At 39.4% G+C, this 26,384-nt stretch overlaps 1 protein-coding gene and 1 pseudogene across 1 annotated transcript; one reads left to right on the plus strand and one right to left on the minus strand.

The window, feature by feature from the left end:
• Positions 1–1,104: 1,104 nt before the first annotated feature.
• On the minus strand, positions 1,105–20,359 carry LOC132501515 (RNA/RNP complex-1-interacting phosphatase-like). Its single transcript, XM_060117116.1, has 9 exons — positions 20,130–20,359; positions 18,667–18,742; positions 17,571–17,702; positions 14,467–14,590; positions 11,072–11,132; positions 4,511–4,557; positions 3,832–3,907; positions 3,421–3,603; positions 1,105–1,584 (listed from the first exon to the last, which is right to left on the minus strand). The coding sequence occupies exons 1-9, from the start codon at positions 20,228–20,230 to the stop codon at positions 1,389–1,391; spliced, it is 996 nt and encodes a 331-aa protein (XP_059973099.1). The 5' UTR covers positions 20,231–20,359; the 3' UTR covers positions 1,105–1,388.
• Positions 7,370–8,071, plus strand: LOC132502024 (RING finger protein 11-like; annotated as a pseudogene).
• Positions 20,360–26,384: the final 6,025 nt, after the last annotated feature.

The raw sequence follows: 26,384 nt of genomic DNA on the forward strand, positions 1-26,384 counted from the left end.
AACTCTTGTATCTCTGTTAAATGTGGCGGGCAGAAAAAAACTTTCTGAGCCACCACCTAGATGAAAGGTAGCAACCTGACTGAGCCCATCAGACACAGACCAGGGAGTAGCTGAGTTAGAGCACTGCCTTAGGGTCAGGTTCCACATGCTGTTCATTTATGACACAGAACAGAGAAAACAACCATCATATGCAGTATCAGACTTTTCATGATACAACGCTTCAAAATCAGAGACTTAAACAATGAAGCCAATTTGCCCACGTATTCATCAAATATTTACCAAGGCTTATGATGTCATGACAGTTAGACCCTTTCTTGAGCAAACAAAGGTTTCTGGCTTCCTCTGCAACTAAAAATAATTAACACCTCCCACGTGATCCAGCTGTGTGTTCCAGAGGTAAACTAGCAGAAGGGGCAACTTAGAAAAAGTCAAGGTCAAGGCACCATTCCACTGTGAGAGGCAAGTGGAGAAAGACTGCAGCAGGTTACGTTCAACAAAGAAGCAACAACACAAGGAGCCATGCACGTCTCCCCAGATATTCTAGGCTTTAAATGTCGCACCCTCTTCTGTTCATCAAGCAACCTTTATAGTCTATAAAAGTTTTCAAGTTTTCTGGGTAGCTCCACCCAGTTGATAACAATTACCCTGTCAGGTAAATTACCCAGCATTTAGCTTTTATGTTTACCAATTGGTCTCTCCTGCTCAATTGACAATCAATCCCTAAAAGTTTATCCAGTGTTAGATGGCGTGTCTGACAATTCAGTGAAAGGAAATTGGTCAAATCCAACAATAGACTGCCAAAATAAAGAAAGAAATGTCTAATCACAAAAATACTACAACTAATTACAAATAGTGATTAGATTCTAAAGAGATTATCTCCTAGGTAGATTTTAATAGAAATCTTGAACAGTTTGGGGCCGAGGAGGTCGGTGGGGAAGATACCCTGATGATTGGGTAATAACAGAACACGACAAAAACACTATAAATTTTCTGCACAGACACACACATACATACACACACACATACATACATACATACACACACACACTAACATTACAAGTCTAGTCAGAAGGAAATACACCAGAAAAGGAAGAGAATTTTTAAAAATAATTTACAAGGGATGTTCTTTATTACTTTTATCAGTTCTAAAATATCATCCTCCTTTAAAAAAATTTAAGACTGGAATGACAGATTACTTCCTTCACTGTTGTAAATACTGCAAATTTATCAGCAGAGCTAAGTATCAATATAATTTTTCCTTAAGCTTGAACACATAAGGGAGCACTAAAATAGATTATAAACCTCATTTGACCTGATTTTATAAAAAGTCACTCTGGCTGTCTTCAGTCCTGTTCTGTCTCCAGATAGATTTCCAGGGTAGGCTTGTGTCACTTGGTCCATCTATAACAGGTCGCATAGGGTAGTCTGTAGTAACTGCCAGGATACCACCTTCTGTTCTGCGCTGCTTGACCGGCGTTTGGCTTTACCTTCCAAGAGTACCTCCTGTGTAAACAGTCCTCTCCGTGGGGACCAGGAGGAGGAATATGGCCTCTCTGGTAACTGTTCTGATTCTGTGAAAATTTTCTTAAACAAAACAAAAGTAATACACCATTATTAGTTTTAATAAATATATATAATAAGCTTTATAAAATTATACATAGATACTCTGGTTCTACTGTTTTCTACCTGTGTGATTTTAGCAGATAAAATTGCTTAATCTTTGGATTTCGTAGTTCTTTATACAATAGAGGTAATAATACCTTCCATCTTCGTGGATTGTTTTGAAGGTAAATTAAGATGATATACTTCAATTACCCACCACAATGCCTTGGCACACTGTAGGTTCCCAGAAGCCTTTCCACCTTTCCCTATAGAGATAAATGCCCATACTATTCTAATCAGATACATTCCCTCCAAGTGTGGCAGGGCTGACATGAAACAGAATAAGCTATTTATTTTTGAAACCAGGAACCTACTTTCACTTTATAAGTAAATACATATATAAATTAATTATAAAATGTAGAAATTCTAACCATGGCACATGCAGCAAATTTGGAAAATTAATATTTCATTGTTTCAAAAGAAACATCAGTAAATCTAATATAATCATACAAAAGAAAATTTGGAAATCTGAGAAAAGTAAACACCCCAAAAAACCCCTCAATCCCACTTAATCTAAGTAAACTGGTTAATATTTACTTTTGGTCTTTTTCCCCCTAGCATCTTTTTTTGACTGCTGAATCATAACCTATTATTTTCACTTATCATAAGTAAGCTTTCACTTTCAATGGCTTTATAAAATATCATAGTATGGATATAATAATTTCCTTAGCTATTCTTCATCGTTAGAAATGCAAGCTGCTACCAATTTTTCCACTACTGTAAATAATGCTGGGATTAACATCCCAGAATATATACAACTGTATCCTAAGCACCTAGTCCAGAGTCTGATACATAGTAGGGAGTTTGAGAAATGTGCTGAATGATTAAATGCATGTAGATTTTCCCATATTTTTAAGTATTTCTGTAACCTTATGGTGGAGTTACCAGGTATGAACATTTTTATGGCTATTACAGTTATGTTTCTAAAGGGCTATACCATTTTTCAGTGCCCCGGCAACACAAGCAACACCCTTTTGAAATGTTTACATCTGCTAAAATGCCAAAACATCTTTCTGAAAACTGAAAGTTTACAATGTGCTAAAGTGCTTTCTTAACTCATGTAATAATCAACAACAATCCCAAGGTATATGTTATTGAAATTTTATTTATAATATTATTAACATTTCCATCTAACTGATAAGAAAATAGGAATTTAGAGATCTTACTCAAGATCACATACAGGGTGAACAGCAGAGCCACGATGCAAACCCAAGTCCAGCCTGACAATCAATACACTGGACTACCTTGTCAAAAACTTGCTAAATTAATAGCAAAATAGCCAAAACTATTGTTGTTTAATTGTACTGAGGTTTTTCCTGTTTCCCAAGTAAAAGTATGTTTGTGATTTATGTGTTCAATCCCTTTGCAAGTTTCTCTACTGGAAATTTTACCATTTTCCCTATAATTTGAATTTACTCTTTAAATAAAGCAGCCGTCTTTATTCTGAAAACTATACCACTATTACTGCACCCTAAGAATGTAAGATCCTTTCTGACACCCACATCAAATTATTGGCTTAAACTAAGTTTAAGAATCAATGAAAATTTCTAAGTCCTCTTCCCAACTGCCTCTGAAAAATCACCTGTTCCCCCTCCTATACTTGATTTTCCAGCCCTAAATGCAAAATACGGAACAAACAATACCTCCTGGTTGACACTGATCAGCAAGAAAACACCAATTCTTCACATTATAATGTGTTTGCACTAATTTATAATATTAATTTCTATTTCAAGTCTAGAAAAAGGAAAGCAGAGATACCTTTCTGATTGCTCCAAATCTCTGGTCTGGGTACGGAAATGCCGAGATGTTGGGTAACCTGGGGTCTGACGTAGGTTATACTTCAGTCCTTGGTTAACAGACTTATTACCTGTGTGACCTGGTTCCATCATACGCGCTGAGTCTTCAAAACCACTTGTTCTGGATACACTGGAATCCCAATTCCTTAAACAGAATGTTTCCACAAAATATTACTGGTCTGCAAATTCAGTAGCCAATTTAGTGACTATAGTTTGGCCCGTGAAAATAACAATTCCATCCTCCCCCCATTCCTATTTGTTTAGGTTTCCTCGAGCAAGTAAACAAGCTATAAGAAGAAGGGGTATGTGCAACTTAAAGGATATAAAAATAGATCTTCCTAACCACAAATATCACATATAAAATGCAACTTACTTTCTGATGGGACCATTCCGAAGGTCTTCAATGTAGTTTTGTCTTTCTAAGCAATGTCCACGGCTCCTATTGAATACTGAGGAGCAGACGAGCTGTTAGAAATAACTGTGCAAAAAGCAAATCTTCCCCAGAGAAAGCAGATCAAAGCTGAAATCCAGGGACTTCCCTGGGGGCGCAGTGGTTAAGAATCCACCTGCCAATGCAGGGGACAGGGGTTCGAGCCCTGGTCCAGGAAGATCCCACACGCCACGGAGCAACTAAGCCCATGCGCCACAACTACTGAAGCCCGCATACCACAGCTACTGAAGCCTGTGTGCCTAGAGCCCATACTCCGCAACAAGAAGCCGCCGCACTGAGAGGCCCGCCTACCGCAACAAAGAGTAGCCCCCGCTCGCCGCAACTAGAGAAAGCCCACACAGCAACGAAGACCCAACGCAGCCAAAAATAAATAAATTTAAAAAAGAAAAAAAAATGCTGAAATCCACTGACTAATTATTCAGGCTGTTATATCTCGCTATTTCCAGATACATCGCTTTATAAACTTTTGGTAAAAGGTTATCTTATGTCAGAACAAATGAATTACAAACTTTTCTCTTTTTCCAAAATTTGAGAAATTCCCCTACACTTCTACCTTCAAATTTTATAAAAAGGTAAAAGTAGTGACAACCCTTATACTTACATTCAATTGCATCATCTGGCCACATGCCTTCTACATCAATCAAATATCTACAAAACAACAAAATTCGAATCAGTTGTAAATAAAAAGAAAAGAAAATCAAGGTTTTGCAAAAAAGGTCCAATTTCGCTTTACAAATATAGATATAAAAATCCTAAGAAAGTATCAGCACATCTAATCAATAATTATTAAAGAATGATATATACCATGATTACAAAAAGGCGTTATTCCAAGGACGCAAGGATAATGCAACTTTAGAAAATCTATTAATATAATTATTTACATTAATACAATAATTAATAAATGAAAGAGAATAAAATACAGGACCAAACTGGCAGATGTTAAAAAGTTATCTGGGGCTTCCCTGGTGGCGCAGTGGTTCAGAGTCCGCCTGCCAATGCAGGGGACGCAGGTTCGTGCCCCGGTCTGGGAAGATCCCACATGCCACGGAGCGGCTCGGCCCCCCGTGCACCATGGCCGCTGAGCCTGCGCATCCGGAGCCTGTGCTCCGCAACGGGAGAGGCCACGACAGTGAGAAGCCCGCGTACCACAAAAAAAAAAAAAAAAAAAAAAAAGTTATCTGATAACATACAACAGTCAGTTTCGATCAAAATGCTTTGTACACTCAAAACAGGAAACTTAATATGACAAGAGTATTCATCAAGAACCAACAAATAACAAAAGACAAATTAGGATAAATAGTAACATCATATCTAAAAAACCCTATCTAACCAACCATAGGAGCAAGAAACTTAGGAATCACCATCACTGACAGCTATTTCTCCCTCACCCTCATCCTCAACCCACCACCAGTGCTAACAATGATACTGCCTACATACCTCTAGAATCTGTCCACATCTTTCCACCAAAATGACCACCATACCCTGGTCCAAGCCACCATTATGCCCAATTTCTACAAAAGTCTCCTAACTGGTTTCCTTGCTTCCACTCTTTCACCCTGCAGTGTATTCTCCACTCGGTAGCAAAATGATAGGTTGAAAATGCAATTGGGTATGTTCCACACACTCACCTTCAACAAAAAAAATTCAATGGTTTTCTATTACTCTTAAAGTCTGAAACCTTAAACGTAAGCCTGCACGATCGAGCTCCTACCCACACTTGTAGTTCCATTATAATCACATGCTCCCCCAACAGCCCCACCTTCCTGGCCAGTTCCTCCAACACAGCATATGCTTTCCTCTTGTAGGGTCTTTTGCTATTCCTTATGCTCAGAAATCTCTCCCCAACGTCCCTATCTGGTTAATACCTACTCATCCTTCAGATATCAGCTGAAACATCCCTAAATAAACCTTCTCTAATCTCCAGGATGAGATCAAATCCTCCCTAAAATATGCTCTCATGGTACCATGTCCCTCTCCCTGGCACTTGTCAGAGTTGTAATTCTACATGCAGAGTATGATCCTTGAATATCTATTCCCTCTCTGGATTGTTAGAATTCACAAAGGACAGGTCAAGTCTCTTCACTCACAAAATTTCACAAGTCTTTTTGCTAGCGCCCAGCACAGTGCTTAAACATAACACGTGCTCAATAAGTACTTCCTGAATGAACAACCATAAATTGGTACAGTGTAGCAACATCCACCAAAAGCATAAGGGCATAAACTCTTTCATGCAGAAGTCCCATTCTGAGTGAAGTTAACTGAGACAAAGCATATATATTCATAGGTGTTCACACAGGAATGTTCATTACTTTGACGTTTTATAATATCAAAAACTTCTGACTTTTATATGTTCATCAGTAAGCAAAGGAACAATGCAGCCTTTAAAAAAAATGGGACCTAATGAAACTTAAAAGCTTTTGCACAGCAAAGGAAACTATAAACAAGACGAAAAGACAACCCTCAGAATGGGAGAAAATATTTGCAAACGAATCAACAGACAAAGGATTAATCTCCAAAATCTATAAATAGGTCATGCAGCTATTAAAAAAACAAACAACCCAATCAAAAAATAGGCAGAAGACCTAAATAGACATTTCTCCAAAGAAGACATACAGATGGCCAAGAGGCACATGAAAAGCTGCTCAACATCACTAATTATTAAAGAAATGCAAATCAAAACTACAATGAGGTATCACCTCACACCGGTTAGAATGGGCATCATCAGAAAATCTACAAACAACAAATGCGGGAGAGGGTGTGAGGAAAGGGAACCCTCTTGCACTGCTGGTGGTAATGTAAACTGATACAACCACTATGGAGAACAGTATGGAGGTTCCTTAAAAACTAAAAATAGAATTACCATATGACCCAGCAATCCCACTACTAGGCATATACCCAGAGAAAACCACAATTCAAAAAGACATATGCACCCCAATGTTCATTGCAGCACTATTCACAATAGCTAGGTCATGGAAGCAACCTAAATGCCCATCAACAGATGAATGGACAAAAAAGATGTGGTACGTATATACAATGGAATATTACTCAGAGATAAAAAAAGAACAAAACTGGGTCATTTGTAGAGATGTGGACGGACCTAGAGACTGTCATACAGAGTGAAGTAAGTCAGAAAGAGAAAAACAAATATTGTATATTAATGCATATATATGGAATCTAGAAAAATGGTACAGATGAACCGGTTTGCAAGGCAGAAATAGAGACACAGATGTAGAGAACAAACGTATGGACACCAAGGGGGGAAAGCGGGGCAGGGCGGGGGTCGGTGGTGGTGAGATGAATTGGGAGATTGGGCTTGACATATATACACTAATATGTATAAAATAGATAACTAATAAGAACCTGCTGTATAAAAACTAAATAAACTTTTAAAATTCAAAAATAAATAAATGAAAATAATAAACTAATTAATTTTAAAAAAAAGAATGAGGTTGGAAGACTGTCAAAACAGCACACAGATCACACACTCGAGCCCCGGAAGATGGGGAACTGCCTTAAGTCCCCCACTTCAGATGACATCTCCCTGCCTCGCAAGTCTCAGTGCGACTGGGCTGGCTTTGGCAAGGGGACGGAGCTGGATCAGGAGCTGCTGCCGCCATATCTGGATCAAGTTCCAGTTTGGGTCTATCATCCAACACCTAGCCAGACTCGCCTAGCAACTCAGCTGAGAGGAACCAAATAGCATAGCTCAAAGAATAGGCATACAGCATCAGCCTAAAGGAGTTTATGACCCTGAAAGAAATGGATCAGAAAAAAGGATCCGGGGGACTTCCCTGGTGGTGCACTGGCCAAAGACTCCACACTCCCAATGCAGGGGGCCCAGGTTCATTCCCTGGTCATGGAACTAGATCCCACACGCATGCCGCAACTAAGAGTTTGCATGCCACAACTAAGGAGCTCACTGCCTGCAACTAAGACCCGGCACAACCAAATAAATAAATAAAATTTTTTAAGTATTAGAAAAAAAGATCCAGGAGTGTGTGATCTGTATGATGGACTTTGCTTATGAGAACCCAATTTGATTTCTGCTGTGTATGCAGATCACCTGGGCTGTACAGATGAGTCGCTGATGAGATCCTTCACGTGCCCCTCCTGCATGGAGACAGTTGATGCAGCACTGCTTTTGTCCTACGAGACTAACTGAGCCCGTGTCTCTCACCTGACTTCAAGAGAACCATCATTTTTGGTGGTTTTGATCTTTTGTCGTTGAGCCGACAGAGCCGGGGATTAGGAATTAAGATCATGCATGAAAGTTTCCTAAAAATTCCTGAACGGCTGCAGATGTTGGGGAAAAGTACGTGATAGTTTAGAAATTAGGGGGAAAAGTAGGATGCTATTTTTATGGAAAGCCTTCACCCAGGGTTTAAAAATATAATTGTATTTAGATATTGTTATTGCTCCAGTACATAGGATTTGTGTAAAGTGTTACAGCACCTATATATGTTTCAATTGTGTGTCGAAGATTAGGATAAAGATAGCGGTTGTTTTTCCTACGTGAGATAACTTTCTGCTTCCCCCTACCCAAATTCTTTTCCTAAGTTGCTGGCATTTGGGTCAAGGTTTTATTAAAAGCTACATTTTATAACACTGGCACAAAAAAAGTAGTTTTAAGCTTGTTTGCATGGTTCTTTTTTTTTTTTTAGAATAAACATAGAGCATTTATTTTTTATGTTATAGGAACTCCACAAGTTAAGGTCCCATTGTGCTTTTGCTGTGATTGTTGTTACTATTGATGTTGCTGTTTTCTGTCTTTGCTGGTTCTTTCTAATCTACCATTTGTCATTATTGGCATATTATCATCTCATGGTCACAAGATGGCTGCTGTAAAACCAAGTATCATATTCTCACAAAACACGGAGGAAGCAGAAAAAGAGTCCAAATGGTCATTTTCCTAATGCATATTTATCTTTCTTCAGAGAAAAATATCATTCTCATAAGCACAATAACAGCCTTCCCCTAATTACTTATTTGCCGAAACAGATTGATATGACCATTCATAAGACAATTCATGGCAAAGAGGGATATAATAATGACTGTCTTAGCCTAACAAGGATTTATCCACTAAAGCTGAATGCTTCACTCCTCAAAAAAATCATAAAGTTCTATGAGCAAGGAAGAACTACTGAGTGACTGTTAAGTAAGCCATCAGAATTGTTTGTCCAAGACCATATGATTCTTTTTTTCCACTGGAAATGGAATTTATTGCCTTAGGTCTTTTTAAATAGTGTACTATTACTGTTGCGGCTGGCTCTGTACTTGAAAACCAGTTTATTTATAACCTGTTACAAGTGCTATATTTGTTTGCAGTTAAGAAATGCAGAATTCAAAGTGATCTCCTACCTTGTAAGCAAACTGAGATTCACTGTCCCTCTTCTATAAAAAAAATGAGTTAATGTGTCCAGAAACTAACTCTAGTAAAGTGGGGTTTAACATTACCCTTTCTTATGTGTTTCATCTGATTCTTTTGGTTGTTAACACGGTGATAATTAAAAGTTAAGGTAAATTTTAAATATTAAGAATTCTGATTTACTGAGCTTGAATTATGCCACCATGCTTATGTAAAAATGAAAGTGGCACCATAGTTAAACTGACAAAAGTTTCTCAGTTGTAACAATTTTGATTTATTCTTTCCTGTGACCTCCTTCCCTGTTGTCTTCAACCACAGCAAAAGGATACTGCATGTCTTCTTATTGTAGTGCTGAGGTTACTGAAGTTACATAAAACACACCTCAGTCTCTGTTTCTTGGAAGGAAAGTCCTGGTAGTTGACTGACAATTCTAAGCAGGGAGAATTAAGATAAATGTGTTTCACGTTTTGCACACAAATGCAGAATTTGTATAATCACAACTTCACAGTTGTGATATCAAAAAAGAAGCAATTTCTCCTTTATATTTTTCTTGCAATTAATGTAAGCCCACTCTGAATCTCTAAGCTTCTGAAGTGTTAGAAGTAGAGATGGACTACTAAAGATGTAGTTGTAATGTTTTACCCATTTAGTATGTGTTTATTTTTCCTTATGTACTCGAAGGTGACATATTTGTTCAGCTCAGTGATATTACAGCTAAAAAAATCATTCATTAGTAAAAGAAGAAGCAATCTCAACCTAACAAATCAGAAGTGTTTCTTATTATTTTATATTGAGTTGAATATTTGACTCTTAACACTTTTCTACATACAAAACAGTCTCTTGAAGGGTTCTTCTTAAGTACATTATAGAAGAATTTAGTATGTCATAAGCACTTAAAGATTTGACATTCAACTGTAGTAGTATCCATGTTGGTTAATTTTCTTACAAGCCCCATGATGAGTTTGAGAAAAACTGAAAGAATTAGAGTATCAGGTTCTATTAAACTGTTACATGTATCTTGCGTAAGTTTTTGTTCATTAATTTATATCCAACTACATAAAGCAAATTTGAGGAAAAAAATATTAATAAATAAATAAATAAATAAATAAATAAGAATGAGGTCTCCAAATATTTTCATAGGAAGATGTCCACCATATAGTAAATTATAAACCAGAATGTCTAAATACTATACCATTAAATCATATGTACAGTCAGTTCTGTATATCCAACGGTTCCATATCCTGCAGATATGGAAGGACGACTATACTACACCATTTTACATAGCGGACTTGAGCATCCGAGGATTTTGGTATCTATGGTGAGCCCTAAAACCAATTCCCTGCAGATACCAAGGGACCATTGTATATGCTTATATCTCCGTTCTTTAACGTCTGAAAAAATATGTGCTAAATTATTACTGGTGGTAACCTCTGAGTAGGGGGCAAAATTGCCTTGCACTTCATACATCTCTCTGACTGCAGTTTTCTTTGTTTGTTTTTTTTTTGCGCGGTACACGGGCCTCTCACTGTTGTGGCCTCTCCCGTTGCGGAGCACAGGCTCCAGACGTGCAGGCTCAGCGGCCATGGCTCACAGGCCCAGCTGCTCCGCGGCATGTGGGATGTTCCCAGACCGGGGCACGAACCCGTGTCCCCTGCATCGGCAGGCGGACTCTCAACCACTGCGCCACCAGGGAAGCCGTTCTGACTAAATTTTTTGCATTCAGCTTACATTAGCTTACATTACTATCGTAAACACAACAATTTAAACATGGCCTGCCTCTTAGGGTTGGCAACTCACCTGCAGATGAGGTAGCCAGTCCTGTTTAAACCATGGGTACAGTGGACACCAATAAGTCTGTCTATAAAACAGGAAATATGGAATTCAGTAAGCAAAGCAGATACACTAAAAACAAGTTATACAATTTTCTGAAGAGTAGCCTTTATTAGTTATCACAACACTACCAATATCCTGAAAAGGAAAAACTCTGAAGAAAAGAGTGTTTTTGAAGGAATGTACTATGAAGAATTAACTACTATAAAGTCAAAATTCATGGTCTCTGGGAAATTTTGCATAGCCTCCAATCAGATGCAATAGTGTGGACTGGAGAATGCCCATCAGGAACTGATTTGACTATAGAGAAAGGGAGTGGAAAAAAAAAACAGGCTATCAGAAGACTGGAATTTGTTTTTGAGTGAAACAAATGGAATGCCTTCACTTTTAATGCTCAATATTAAAAAGGATGAACAGTTTCTGAAGGGTTCTTGAGGTCCCAAAGCACTTCCATTCCTTCTCTCATTCACTGCTCCTCACACGCCAAGGGTCTATGTGCCTGTGCAGTTCTCGGGTAAGTAGCACCGTGCTTATTTCACAATGAAAAAGTAAGGCTTGAGACGTTAAGCCCAAGCTGCACAGCAGGCAACAGAAAAAAGACTAGAATCAAGTCTCAGATTTTTCCAACTATACCACAGTATTACATGGTCCAGCACTTAAAAAAAAATTACTTGAGAAAGTAAATAAAAAACAACAACACGTAGCTGATCTCTGCAAAAGGTATGTCTGTGACTAGGTAGTGTCTGGCATTCGTCATCTCCTGCCTGGATTACTACCGCCCTACAATTCTAACAATCTCTTCTATTTCAACTGATCCTCCACATGGAAGATGTTATCTTTCTAAAATAGAAACTTGGCTGGATTGCTCTGTTGCTTAAACATCTTCACTTAGCACAGAATAAAGCCCAAGTTTTTAGCACAGCATTGAGAACTCTTTATAAACAAGTATCAGTCTGTCTCTCCAACTGAATGGTAAGTTCAAACTATGACTTACAAGGACCTCCATCCTCCACCTCCCTCCTTTCCCCTGCCAGCCTCCCTGACCCCATTCTCTACTGCCCTGCCCTCACTCACTTTCCCCTGTCCAGCCACACTGGCCTCCTTACTATTCCTCAAACATGCCAAGCACCGTCATGCCTCAGGGACTTTGCACCTACTATTCCTTCTGCTTCAGAACACACTCTCCCAACCCATCTCCACTCTCCCAGATATCCAATGGCCTTTTTCTCACTTCAAGGCTCTGCTCAATCGACATCGTAATAGAGGGGACTTCCCTGATCACCTACCACATTCCCTCACCTCTTCATCTTGTTTTTTTTATTCTCCAAAGCATTTACCACCACTTGACACTCCACATATTTACTTATTCACTCATCTCTCTCCCGCACTAGAATGTAAAGTACATAAGGGCAAGAACTTGGTTCTGTTCCTACTGCCTCGAACAGTGCCTTCAACTTAGAAGGTGTTTTATAAATATTTGGTGTAAAGGAATGTATGAATTCCTTGCCCTTTCACACTACCCTCTAGTCACACAAGAGGCTGCCCCTCCAGAGCACAAGTTTAAGCCCTGTGCCTTCGGTACCTGTTCGCAATAGCTCAGCTGTCCTTTCTTCATTCTGGCAAAATCCTCTTCCCCCAAGCCCAGCTCAAACGCTGTCTCCTCAGTCAGGCCTTCCTCAATTTCTCCCCTATATTCCTGCTGCACTTGATTATTTTATTATAATTAACCCACTTACAGTCACTACATGTTTATCTTCCTAGATAACTGTAAGTTGCTACTGAACGAAGACTTCTAGTCACCTCTGTATCCCCGTGCCCTAACAACAAACCTATAAGGCTCTCGGGATTTACTAAAACAATTTATTGTCTGAGTCTCTTCGAATTCTAGGGAGTGGATAGTATAGTCTCATCCTCATTATCAGTAAGCCTGGCATCTGTGGGAGGGGCTTATAGCAGAGGAAGCCACCAATGGATCATAACTAAGGTCCTGAGACTGCATTGGCAGAGAGTATGGTGAAGTTAGCCCACTGCATGCAGAAGACCCACAGAGGAGTCAGCATATGCAATGGACTACACTTGGTATAACATGTGAACAATCAAGGTTTACAAACGTGTTCTCGTGCACTTGTAAGGATCTTCTAGCCCACGCGGAGCAGACAGAACACACACAAAGGAGCCTGGAGGAAGTGAGGAGGCCGGCAGCTGCACCCTAACATCTTAAGAGGTAACATTTCTGTGACTACAGTTTACACAAATCAGAGAATTTGCCTCCTTTCTAGACACCCTGGTTATCACAGGCAAGGCCAAGCCTCTTATGTTTTAAAGCTAAAGTACAGGGAAGATCTGAGAATAGGGCTTAAGATATTTAAGAGCTAGGACCTGCATTAAGCAACCAGGTTATAGAATGAAAATTTATCTTGAAATTCCAGTCTCTCCCTCTCTCTCTCACCTCCTATCTCCTATCTTCCCACCTCCATCTCTATTCCTTCTCGCTACTCCCTGTTTTATGTATATATGTGCATCATTATATATATATATATATGGAATATTTACTGTCTGTTAGGTTTATTTAATAAAGTGCACACTCCTCAGGCTAAATTTAGAAAGAGGACAAAACGAACACTTTCTCATGTGGGTCAGTGGTGTTCCAAAGACAAAAGATTCCTCAGTCTTAAAACATGGCAAATACCATGTTCCTTCTGATAGTTAGATGGTAGAAAAAGGCAAGTGGATCCTTAAAATTCAGACGCTATTAAGACCTACTATCAACAGAGTAGATCTTAAAGTGGAAACAAGAAAACACCAGCCTTTTCAGTTTTTCCTGTCTGAAGATAAGAATAAGAGGTGGTAGTGTTCTTCCTCACTTGCACCCAAAGTGTAAAAGCAGCAAAAATATCTTAAACACGTATGATGAGGAAGCCACTCTTCTGGTCCACTCTGTTTTGTTTTGCTTCTAGGGATCTGTCTCACTCCGAACCTTTGCTTTTTGTTTTGTCTTTTATATACGCTAAGAACCTGAGAGTCTTAACCTTTTCTTCCACCTCTCAACCAATAAATAGGACAAAAGAACATTTTTATTTTTTTATGTATTTTCCATTCAAAGTTTAAAAAAAGAGATAAGTAAGCTAGTTCAGTTCATATTTCTCACAAAAATCACTTTCCAAACTAAACTAAATTGTTTGTGACCATAAACAGGAAAAACACCGTACTCTATTAGCACCATCTGACATTTCCATGTTAATGTTATCAAACACAACAGGCCTACTGTCAGAACTATTAAAAATGTTAAAAATCCCCAACCCCACTCACAATGCATACCAAAGTACAGGTAAAGGGAAAAACAAACAAAAAAAACAACTCACCATTATCTTTATTTTCTTTCAAAAACCCATTAACAGCACATTGGAATTTAAAAATAGTGTCATCATCTGGCACCTGATGCCCAATTGTACAAATTTTTAAGTAAGGAATAGTTTCTGGTAAGTCCTATAAGGCAAAACCATGAAAATATGTATTATTTCCTTTGTAGGGAAAGAATAAAAAATTAAGTAGAGAAGGCAGACGATAAACCAAGAGAGGACATTAAACTTAGTATGTCAGTCATTCTGATAAGAGCCATTTTTTCCAAAGCTGCTTTAACCAGTAAGTATCACTTGATTTTCATTAAAACTGCAGAATGGACAGTTACTAGGCATGCAAAAGGAAAAGCAAATCTATGTGAATGAATGCACATGTAACTCAAAACGATATAAACAGTTCTACCTACATTTATTTTCTATCTTACATTACAAGGGCCATAAAGCAGCTGTGATTTAAGTAGAATAGTAGAATAGAGTCAGAAGAACTTGGATTCTAACTAGGAAATAGAGCAAATTTCAGGCATTGTTGAGGACTGGTATTCTTGGGGTACAAGAAAGTAGACTATCAACAGAAGACAGAAAAGGATAAGTGAAAATTCTGTAGTTCTGAAAATAAATGGAAAGTAGCAGTATGGACCTATGACATATTTTATATTAAAAACAAACATACATAATTCCTAGCTCTGACTACTGAAAAAGTCTAGAAACAACAGATGTCATTTCAAAAGGACTCAGGAGTCACTGAGAAGCTCCAACTGGCCAAAGATACGGACTCAGTTAGAATAATAACTGTAGCGGAGTCCACGGTGATATGAATAAATAAATTTTAAAAAATTGGTCACCACTGGAGGATATTTGTGAATCAACTCATTATTTTGAAAAGTGTTAAATAAAAGAAGAGAATCATGCCTCTACAACTGGGCAACCAAATAGCTGATGAGGGGAATCTTCTCCTGACAGAAATATACCCAGCTAATGAGTGAAAAAAGAACAACAGAATTCACCATTTTTTGAATCCTCAACTGAATTAATGGATGTAGGTATGAATCATCAGTGACTGCTAACATCACACAAAGAGACAATTGTATGTCTCCATGGAAGAACACATCATCACCTATGAAACTGTCTTGTCAAAACAAAACAAGCAAGCTTCATTCTGATCAACTACCAATTTATAGGAAATAAAAGGATTGAAGAATATGTTAACAACGCACGGAATGTAATCATCAAAATCTAGATGGGACAAATTACCTGGTTTCTTTAAAAATAAAATTCAAGGCGGAAAAGAAAAGTGAGAGAGACATGGAGGGAGAACCTATAGATTAAATAAGGCTTCAGAGACCTAACAACCAACGGCAGTGTGGACCTTATTTGGATCTAATTCAAAATTCTAAACAATTTTTTATGACATTTAGGAGACAACTGCAAATTTGAGCACTCACTGGGTATTTACTATTAAAAAATGATATTAATGGATAAAAGTCCTATATTTTAAATATACATACCAAAAATGTATAGGTGTAATTACACGTTGTCTCGGAGCTGCTTCAAGATAATACGGAATACGGTGAAACAGGTGGGGGTATAAATGAAATATGACAGCCATCAGTTGGTAAATATTAAAGCTGGATGAGTTCATGGGTATACAAGGAACACTCCCAGTATTTTGCATACTTTTGTATATGTTTAAAAATTGTGATAATTGTTTAAAAACAAGACGACACTGTAGATAACAGTTTGGCAGTTTCTCAAAGGTTAAACGTAGAGCTACCATACGATCCAACAACTCTGCTACTACCTACACTGCACAGCTAAAAGAACTGCAAGCAGGGATTTGGACAAATATTTGTACACCAATGATGATAGCAGCATGATTCACAATAGCTACAAGGTGGAAACAACCCAAGTGTCAATCAACCGATGAATAACAAAATGTAGTATATACACACAATGGGCTTTATTAAGCCAAAAAAGGAATGTCATTTTGTTACATGCTATAACATGGATGAACCTTGAAAACACTAGGTTTAGTGAAATAAGCCAGACATAGAAGGACAAATATTGTAGATTCCACTTACACGAGGGACCTAGAACAGGCAAATTCATAGACACAGAAAATAGAATAGAGGTTACTAAGGGCTGGTGGGAGGGAAAATGGGGTTGTAACTGTTGGATGGTTACAGAGTTTTTGTTGAGGATGATGAAAAGGTTTTGGTTATAGACAGCGGTGATAGTTACACAACACTGTGACTGTATTTAATGCCACTGAACTGCATATTTATAAATGGTTAAAATAAATATGATTTATGTATATTTTACCACAATAAAAAAAGAGGAATAACTGAGTTGAAATTTCAATTCTTCCTTGTCCGAGAGTCAGTTTCATCGTCTGTAAAATTAGTAATTGTAGTTGTCTATCCTCTGAGCTTAGTGCAGAGTAAGCACTCAGAAGGAGATCTCAGTACTACTTCCACTTCAACAGCAAAGCATTGTTGTGAAGATTAACTAAGTCAATGGATATGAAAGACCTTTGTAAATGGCAAACTGCTATACAAATATTAACAAATATTAGGTGTTACAGTCTCCCAAGGCCATGGAACAGGTCAGAAGAAGGATAATTCTTTTGCACTGGTATGTCCTACATGGGCCAAGAGAATATATGGGTTTCTGTACTCTATCAGAAGGTATTAGGAAAAGAAAGCATAAAACTTAGAGAACAATTGTCTTTTACCCTGATGCTTAAACATGCTCAGGCAACTGCTTCAAATAAGTGCTAAAGACATAATGGACATACCTTTCTTTCCTTTTAGGCTACTACTGTTCTTACTAAAAGTTTACTTCATTTTCAAAATACAGAACATGGAAGCTTATAGAATTTCTTAAGCATATCTAGGGCCTACTGCCAAATACTATAGTTCAATTCATATCTTTCATCTCATTTTGAAACAGCAATTACAAATGTGTATTTAAGGAAACCACTAGCTTCCCTTTTTGAACCCATGAAAGAAGGCCAGGATTCACCTTAGCGTAAGATGATGACTACTGAATTACTATGAATTATGACAGTATCAGAAAGGAGGTCGTTCTCAATTACGGGTTCCGTTTACCTCTGGCTTATAATAGCGGTGTGTGTACGTTAGGTCAATAATCAGTCCAAGTTCTTCATTCTGTTCTTGGATTTGGTTAAAAAGATCCAAGGGGGAAAAACGTTCTTCTGGAGCGAGATTCTTTTCAAAACTCTGTCAGAAAGAACATGTGTTTAAAATCCTTTATTATATTATCCATTTATTGAAACCCTGTGATGCTAACATATGAGATTAAAAGTAATGTTTCCTCCTCTGGAATTTACAAGCAATATTACAATCCTTTCTTCCAGAGAGATTAGACGGAAGAAAATAAGCTCACTTCTATACATTTATTTCTATGTTTGTTTATTTCATGTTGGTCTCCTAACCAGACTGTAAACTCCCAGAAGGCAGGGACCACATCAGTTTTGCCTACCACTGGATTGCCAGCTCCAAGCAGAGTGCCTGTAACTAGACACATAAATAAATACTTCTTGAATATCTACCTATATGAAGGATGGCTTTCACTGCTAAATATTCTTTTATGTATTTGGCTTATTGATGTACTCTGTTCCATTGATCTGTTTGGTTATTCAAGTGCCGGCAACACACTTTTCTTTTTAAATTAGTAGACTGGTTTTAGAGCAGTTTGACATTCGCAGCAAAACTGAGCAAAAAGTACACAGTTCTCACTTATACCCTCTCTCCTTCATCCCACACAGCCTTCCCCATTATCAACATGCCATACCAGTGTGCTTCATTTGTGAGAATTCATGAACCAACACTGACACATCATTATCAATCGAAGTCCACAGTTTATTGTATTCATGGTACAAGTAACTGACTATTTCTTTATTTCTAGTATAGTCATCCCCAAACATTTACATACGGAGGTATATATTACTTTCTTATAAATTACTTTATTCTTTATTTATAGTTAGGGCATTACATTGTTTTTTTTAAAATTAAGTACAAAAGTAGGTTCTATTTATCTATGAATTCCATTTCTGGATAGTAAAGGAGGTATTAAAAAGTATTTGCTATAAAAAGGGAAAATGGAGTACGACGGGGTTGAGAGCCAGGGCTCTATATGGTGAATTCAGATTTCTGGAAGAATACGGTATTAACTTTTGCTTACCTTTTTTAAAGGAACTTTGAAAGCAATGAAACGAGTCCCAGGCATCCGCTGTCCAACTGGGAGATAGTCTTTCCACCTATTAATATATCTTTTGTTAGGCAAATTTTATGTTAGGCTGTCTCCCTGCATAGGATGAATGCGCCTTGAAAATGGAAATCATATCCCTCTACAGTAGGTCCCTCTTCTTTCTGCTTTGCATTTTGCTGCTCCACCTATTCAACCCCAGCTAGTCATAAGCTATACTTCCCTGTTCCTGTTTTCCCATCTTGAAAACAGATAAAAGGAAACAAAACAATGCAAAGGTCTCAACAAATAAGGGATATCTAAAACCAGAGAGATGGCCAGAACTTCTGTATCCCTGATAAAACCTAGCCCGATGTTGAATACTATCATTAATACATGCGAGTTGACTGAAATAGTTTAAACTCAATTCTTCCACATCACAGTTTAGTGTTAGTCCTCATACAAAACCTGATAATAAAATTCCTTAATGCTAGGAATCACAGTGAACAATAATATCTTAACTGACTTCTGTAAGATGAGTGAGAACTAAGGTTAATTCAGTGTATGTGAAGCATAGAAAGTGGGGGTAATAGTGGCACAAGATGGGGCTAGAGAAGCAGAGAGGATTCTAGACCACGCAGTCTTAAAGGCCAACAGTTTGTTTTCTATTCTCAAAACAATGGTTTTGAGCGCTGTCTATGAGCAATGTTCCAACTTGCTTTTAAGGTTTCTTGTGTGAAGAATGGATTGGAAGGAAACAAGATATAGGACACGAGTTAGCACCTAATTGCAACAGACAGGCAAGTTCAGTATTAGGATGTTGAGGAAGAGCTGACAGATTCAAAAGAAATTCAGGAGATAAACTGAAGCGGGCTTAATGGGCTATGAGATGGAGGAAAGGAAGGTCTTAGGGAATTAAAGGGTTTACCGCACAAATCAGCAAAGTCTCAAAATTACGCATTTGAACGTACAGAGGTAGATCTCTCAAATGACACCGGTTAGGAAGCACCAGTGCGCCCTTTATAATTCCCAGAGACAACGCAAATCAACTGTTTCGATGGAAAATTCGGCAGTACCCGTGCGTTTTTTCACTCAAACTTAGTTCCAGTTCCTCTTACTCACATTTTCTGTGGCAAAACAACACAGCTTGAGGAACAGAAGGGGATTCCGTTTGGGTAATTAAGGAGTGTCCCCAACACTCACAGTCCCATCTTAAAAAGCAGTCCCTCTGCATTTCACCCGAGGAGCAATGGCCTGAGCCTCCCTTTTAAAACGATGGGGGGAAATCAGAACATCTCACACTGTCCCTTTCAGCCACTGTGACGACCAATACCCCCGAGCACAGCGCGGACGGGGCAGCGCGCGGGGGCAACAGGGACAGGAGACAGCACAAGAGACGAAGCCCAGGCCCAGGGGCTCTGAGCTCCACCGGCAACGCCCAGGGGCCGACGCGTTATTACCTTTCTGGGATGTGGTTTCCGCCCTTCTTCTTGGCCGACGAACGTCCGGAAAAGCCGCGACCCTGACCCCATTGCCCACGGGCATGATGCCACTGGTTCATGTGACCCCCAAGATGCTGCCCACCCAACACCAAGAGTGCCAAAGTCGCCAACCCAGCGCCGCCGCTGCCAGCACAAGGCCCCGAACCACAAGCGCCTGCCTAGTCACAAGCCGACCCAGCTCGCGGGACTCTTCCTACTGCGCATGCGCCACCGCCCGTCGAGATGACGTCCTCACGCCGGCGGACTGAGACGCTTCATTAGGAAAGAGGACTCTGATGACTGCAATTCCCGCCTTAGCCGGAGGATGGTAGCAGAGGTCCATTAGTTCGTGTGTGTACCCTTCAGAATTCCAATAAGAAGGGACATGGAAAGTTGTCCAACTCTCCCAGTTTGTTGTGTGGTTCTTTCAGATATTTAAGTGCTTATATTCACACTTGTTGTATCCTGTCTGTATTTGTACGTAATGGATATCCTGTATTTTATATAAGAGCTGCATACTATACATAGTCTACAATCTGTCTTGCATAGTGATTTTCCCAATTTTTGCGTACATCCATTCTATTCTCTTTAATAGCTGCATAACATTACATAATTTATATGACCAGTCCAATACTGATGGACTTTTAGTTGTTTTCACTTTGGGGTTTTGTTTTTTATTTTTTGTTTTTGTCCTCTGTTACAGATAGGCTGCAATGTGAACATCTTTATACATGTGTATAGCTATATATAAATTTCTAGACATAGAATTTCTGGAATGAAAGAGACCCAAACTTTAAATACTGAAAGATTTTCAATCAATCTAATCTGCCTAATCAACCTTTCAAAAATATTCTATCAGGGTGGGCCAACTGAGATAACAGTTATGAAAGGGTTTTCCAATGTTTAAAATTCTCTTCCCACTTCAGAAATGATTACAATAAAATGTGACTCTTTTTGCCTATCTTTTATGTGTGCCATTTCTCTAAAATTCTTTTTATCTTCTTTTTGATTAAAAAAATTTTTTCCTTTTCTTGTTTGTTTCTCTTAAGGCATTATCCATTATGTTCATTCACTCATATTATTTAATTTAATTCATTAATTAATTAATTTTTGGCGGTGTCGGGTATTAGTTGCAGCACGTGGGCTCTTCGTTGCAGTGCGTGGGCTCTTCCTTGCGACTCGTGGGCTCTCTGGTTGTGGTGCGTGGGCTCCACAGCACGTGGGCTCAGTAGTTGCGGCGTGCGGGCTTAGTTGCTCTGTAGCATGTGGGATCTCAGTTCCCCAACCAGGGACTGAACCTGCATCCCCTGCATTGGAAGGCGGATTCTTAACCACTGGGCAACAAGGAAGTCCCCACTCGTATTATTTTAAATTTAGTCTTCAGTTCTGAAAATTTTTTCTTTTATTTTGAATTTTGTCCTGAGTTCTATCATCTTACCTAATTCTGATTTATGCTGTTCTTTGATCTTTTTTATTATGGTAAAATATACATAAACGAAAATTTAGTATTTCAACCATTTTCAAGTATACAATTCAGTGACGTTAAATGCATTCACAATGCTGTGAAACCATCAGCACTATCCAAATTCAAAATAATTATGTCAAAAGATTGAGCAGGACCTCAGAAAGATGAAGGCAGCAGCATAGTTTCTGAATCTCTCCAAACCCTTTCATGGAAGAAGATCAGCTAAAACCAAACACCCATAGGTGACATTTATCAGCATTTACCATTTCCAGAACTTTTGCACCATCCCAAACAGAGACTCTATAGCCATTAAACAATGACTTCCCAGTCCCTCCTCGATCCACGTTCTTTCATCTTTTCCATTGTTTTTCCTAACATCATTTAGCCCACTTTGAAATAACGTTACAGTTTTGATCTGTTTTGTGGACCTGTCTTTTCCAACTTGATTTTATTGTCTGAAGAGATGCTATTCTGCTCCTTATTCTCCTTTTTCTTCCACTACCTCTGTATGGGATTTGATCCCAATCCTTTTCTGTTATTGATTTTTGGATGAAAAATGTTTTAAAAGCGTTTTGAAAAGGAGGTGCGAGGCCATGTGGAAACATATTCTTCATGGCTGTTTCATCAATGCTTCACTTATACTGTTTGGAAATAACTGTTTTCCAGGAGGCATAAAACAGTGGGCTTTATCACTGGACAGAGTGCAGAGAAAGGACCCCATGAAAGCTGATCCCCTTAGCAAAAATGATTTAGTTACGATTTCACCCAAGACTGGTCACAACCCAGCCTGGGAAACTCAATGAACCAGGGACAAGGTATCGTGCCATCTTTCCTTGTCTCTGCCTCAGCTCTCAAGGATTGGTCACCTACATGTTATTAGTAATTATTAGTTGGTTCCTGTTCATAATTACTATCAGAAGACACAGCACTTATGGGCCTAATGACACTGCCCAGCTACGCACCATTCTTCTTCCTTTTGGCTTCCCGTCCACCAGCAGGAACCTCATTTATTTTTGTTCTCCCTTCACCACAGCCCAGTGATGTTTGTGAATGACTCTCAGTCTCACCAGAATCTGTATGTCTCACTCAGCCCCAACATCCCACCCGATCTTTTGCTCCCTGAAGTGTACTCTAGAAATTTAGGTAACCTGGATATTTTACCACTGTTCACCATCTCTTATGAAACCGGAAGAAGAGCAGCTTTCTTATGCAATGACGGAGAACTTATAAAGATAAAACACCAGTCTGCAGGAGAAAGGAAAAAGAGAATGATGGAAATCGTTTCTGGAAAACTATTTTTACATTAGGTTTTGTTTGTTCCTGGTAAATAAATTGAAATCTTCTAAACATTGAAAAAAATCTAAACCACTAAATTCAATAACACAGGAATATAACTTTGTAAAATATTTCTTTGGCTGCGCAGCATGTGGGATCTTAGCTCCCCAACTAGGGATTCAACCCACGTCTGCTGCATTGGAAGCGCCAAATCTTAACCTCGGGACCACCAGGGAAGTTCCAGGAATACAACTTTTAAAGGAGAAGTTATAAACCCCTTGGTTATATGAACTGGAGATTTTTAGTAAGAAGTCATGTATTTTAAATGACTTGGAGCCACAGGCTTCCCTGGTGGCGCAGTGGTTGAGAGTCCGCCTGCCAATGCAGGGGACATAGGTTCATGCCCCGGTCCGGGAGGATCCCACATGCCACAGAGCGGCTGGGCCCATGAGCCATGGCCGCTGAGCCTGCACGTCCGGAGCCTGTGCTCCCCAAAGGGAGAGGCCACAACAGTGAGAGGCCCGCGTACCACAAAAAAAATATAATAATAATAAAATAAATAAATAAATGACTTGGAGCTTTAAAGAAAGGAAGGAAGGAAGGAAGAAAAAAGAAAAAGGGAGCTCCTTAATGGTGCAGTGGATAAGACTCCACGCTCCCAATGCAGGGGGTCCCGTGTTCGATCCCTGGTCAGGGGCCTAGATCTCACACGTATGCCGCAAGTAAGAGTTCGCGTGCCACAACTAAGGAGCTGCAACTAAGGAGCCTGCCTGCTGCAACTAAGACCCAGCACAACCAAATAAATAAATTAATTTAAAATATATATATTAAGAAAAGAAAAAGGAGGTGTGATTGAGAATCGCTTTTGTAACTTCACAGAATCTCTGTTTGTCTGCTTTGTTAATGTAGTATTCAAAAACATAGTGGCTTACTTCTGGAGGTTTCCTGGCTCTGCTGCCCTCCCTGACTTTTACCAACACGTTTCGCTTTGTGCATGTTTTTCCTCCCAGAAGTTTCTCTTCTGTGTGGGTCACGTCCTGGAAAGGAGCTCTGGCTGCTCCGTTTGAAGCTGTAGATGGGCTAGACTGCTCCAGCCCTTTAGACTATTCTGGGCCCCTTGTCCTTACTCACTTTAGAGTTTGGTACAATCTCTCCCAGTCAGCTGCTGTTCTCATATTGGCCCACAGTGCTTTCCAATGAATACCAGCTGGCATTTTGAAGGACTCCTGTCTTCATGTCCAACAGATGCTTGCTCCTGTCTGCCACTTCCTTTGGTGCAGATGCTGGGACCAGGCAGGTCTGTGTTGGTGGTGGTCTGACACACCCTCTTGTTTTGGGGTTTCTAGTTTCTCGATAAGTGCTACCCATGGGCACTTGGTTTTGGTTGATCTAGCTCCATGAGAGGGTTTGGTGAGATTCAAAAACTGTGCAACCGCCTCCATCTTTCTGAAATTCTGCTCCATCGTTTGCCATAATTACTTGAAATGTGGGGGCCCTGTAATTTTCAGTTTCCCGAAGCAGAGCCCCATTTACACTACTCTCGTTAGGACTCTGGGTCAGATGAGGCTTTCTGAGTCTCCTCTGTCTGATGTCTCATGTGTGTATTTGCTCAGTCCATGTTTTGAGTAGGAAGTCAAAACACAACAACCTAAAGGGCTCATGGGTTGGGGGACGTTTGGCCACCATGAGAGGTGGAGTAAGCCTGTGGGCAGGGGGAGAGTCTGAAGGCAGGTCCTGGTCAGGAATGTGTATCTTTTCCTTCCCTCTTTTCCTTCTCTTTTATTGACTTTTCTAAGCATGTACAAAATGGAATCTCCAACCTGCCCTCCTCCCCAGCAAAACACCTGGTGCATGCCCAGTTTTCTTCATCTCAGTTCATGGTAATATCGTTTTTTCGGTTGCTCAGGCCAGAGACCTTCGAAATCACTTGACTCCTCTTCTTCCCTGCCAACCATGCATCGGCAAACTCTGTCTGCCTTACCTTTGAATCGTATCTAGAACTTGTGCACTTCTAACCACTTTCCTCCGTTTCCACGTTACTCCAACTCCCCATCATTTGCTGCCCAGATTACTAGGAGAGCCTCCTAACTCAGAAGCTTCCCAAACTTTCTAGATTCACAAAGCCTTTGGTGTCTCACCTCTAGGCTAAAAACAATACTTAACAGCCCCATGTATTAACTAGTTGGGTGCCAATAATTAATAAGCATTTATGTTTGTAGTAGGCTGGATAGCGACCACACAAAGAGATCAGATGCTAATTCCTCAAACCTATAAATATTGCTACCCTATTTAGAAGAAGGATCTTTGCATATGTGACCAAATTAAGGATCTTGAGATGGGGAGGTTATCCTGGATTATCAGGGTGAGCCCTAAATGTAATCATACGCGTCTTACAAAATGGAGGCAGAAAGAGATTTGAGAGAGACAGAAGAGGGAAAGGCAAAGTGACCATGGAAGCGAAGACTGGAGTGTTGCAGCCACCAGTCAAGCAATGCCAGCAGCCACCAGAGGCTGGCAGAAGCAAGGAACGAAAGCTCCCTCAAGAGACTCTGAAGGGAGTGTAAATCCTACTGACACCTTAAGTTTGTCCCAGTGGTATTGATTTCAGCCTTCTGACCTCCAGAACTGTGAAAAAATAAATTTCTGCTTTTTAAAGCCACCAGTTGTGGTGATTTGTTAGAGCAGCCACAGGAAAAATGCTCCATATGCACAATAATACTATGCTCCAACAACTAGGTAGACATTTGAAAAGTAATACATGTGAATTAAAAGAAAAATATTTTTATTTCACTCTGAAATAACCACAATTACTTGCTAATGGAATGTGGGGGACTGTTGGGCACTGTACAACATCTCAAACCTTAGAATTAAATTGGATGCTGCCAGACTCATTTCCTGCTCCACACTGATCTTCATTTAGTACTTGCCTTTTGTTACAACTACCGCCAAAATCCCAGGTTCACAATCATATGACAGCATTGAAAGGAATATAGCACGACCTAATGTTGAAACTGTGAACTATTTACCAGCTAGAAGCTCACATGGTATCTAACAGATGTCAAATATTGCTGTGAATCCTTCAAAAATTTTAAATATCCTGCTACAGGCTGGTGAATTTATGTGGTGTCCTGGGGGGCGCCCCTGTGTACCTTGTGAGCCACAGTCCTGACTGGCTTTCCTATTCCCACCCTTGCCTGCCTAAAATTTGTCAACACGGCCACTGTAATGATCCTTTCAAAACATCAGTCAGATCCTGTCCTTCTTCTGCTTGAACCCTCCCACAGCTTCTCATTTTTCTCAGTGTCAAAGCCAATGTCCCTGCAACAGCCTATGTGGCCCTACCTACATCGGGGGTCAACAAATAAACAACCAGACAATAAAAATGTGAGTCTCTGTGAGCCAGATTGTTTTTGTCTCAACTATTCAACTCTGCAGTGGTAGCATGAAAGCAGCCATAGAAAATATGTAAATGAATGGGCATGGCTGTGTTCCAA

This window comes from Mesoplodon densirostris, chromosome 14 (assembly GCF_025265405.1).
Source record: "Mesoplodon densirostris isolate mMesDen1 chromosome 14, mMesDen1 primary haplotype, whole genome shotgun sequence".
In the NCBI taxonomy this organism is placed as follows: domain Eukaryota; kingdom Metazoa; phylum Chordata; class Mammalia; order Artiodactyla; family Ziphiidae; genus Mesoplodon; species Mesoplodon densirostris.

What these genes read in the sequence shown, in the direction of transcription:
- LOC132501515 (XM_060117116.1), bottom strand. Translation starts at nt 20,230, where the DNA reads ATGAACCAGTGGCATCATGCCCGTGGGCAATGGGGTCAGGGTCGCGGC. An exon ending in ACCGCTATTATAAGCCAGAG is followed by an intron (nt 14,591 to 17,570) that starts GTAAACGGAACC and finishes TTTGCCTTATAG; the next exon opens with GACTTACCAGAAACTATTCC. An exon ending in GATTTGGAGCAATCAGAAAG is followed by an intron (nt 1,585 to 3,420) that starts GTATCTCTGCTT and finishes GTTTTGTTTAAG; the next exon opens with AAAATTTTCACAGAATCAGA.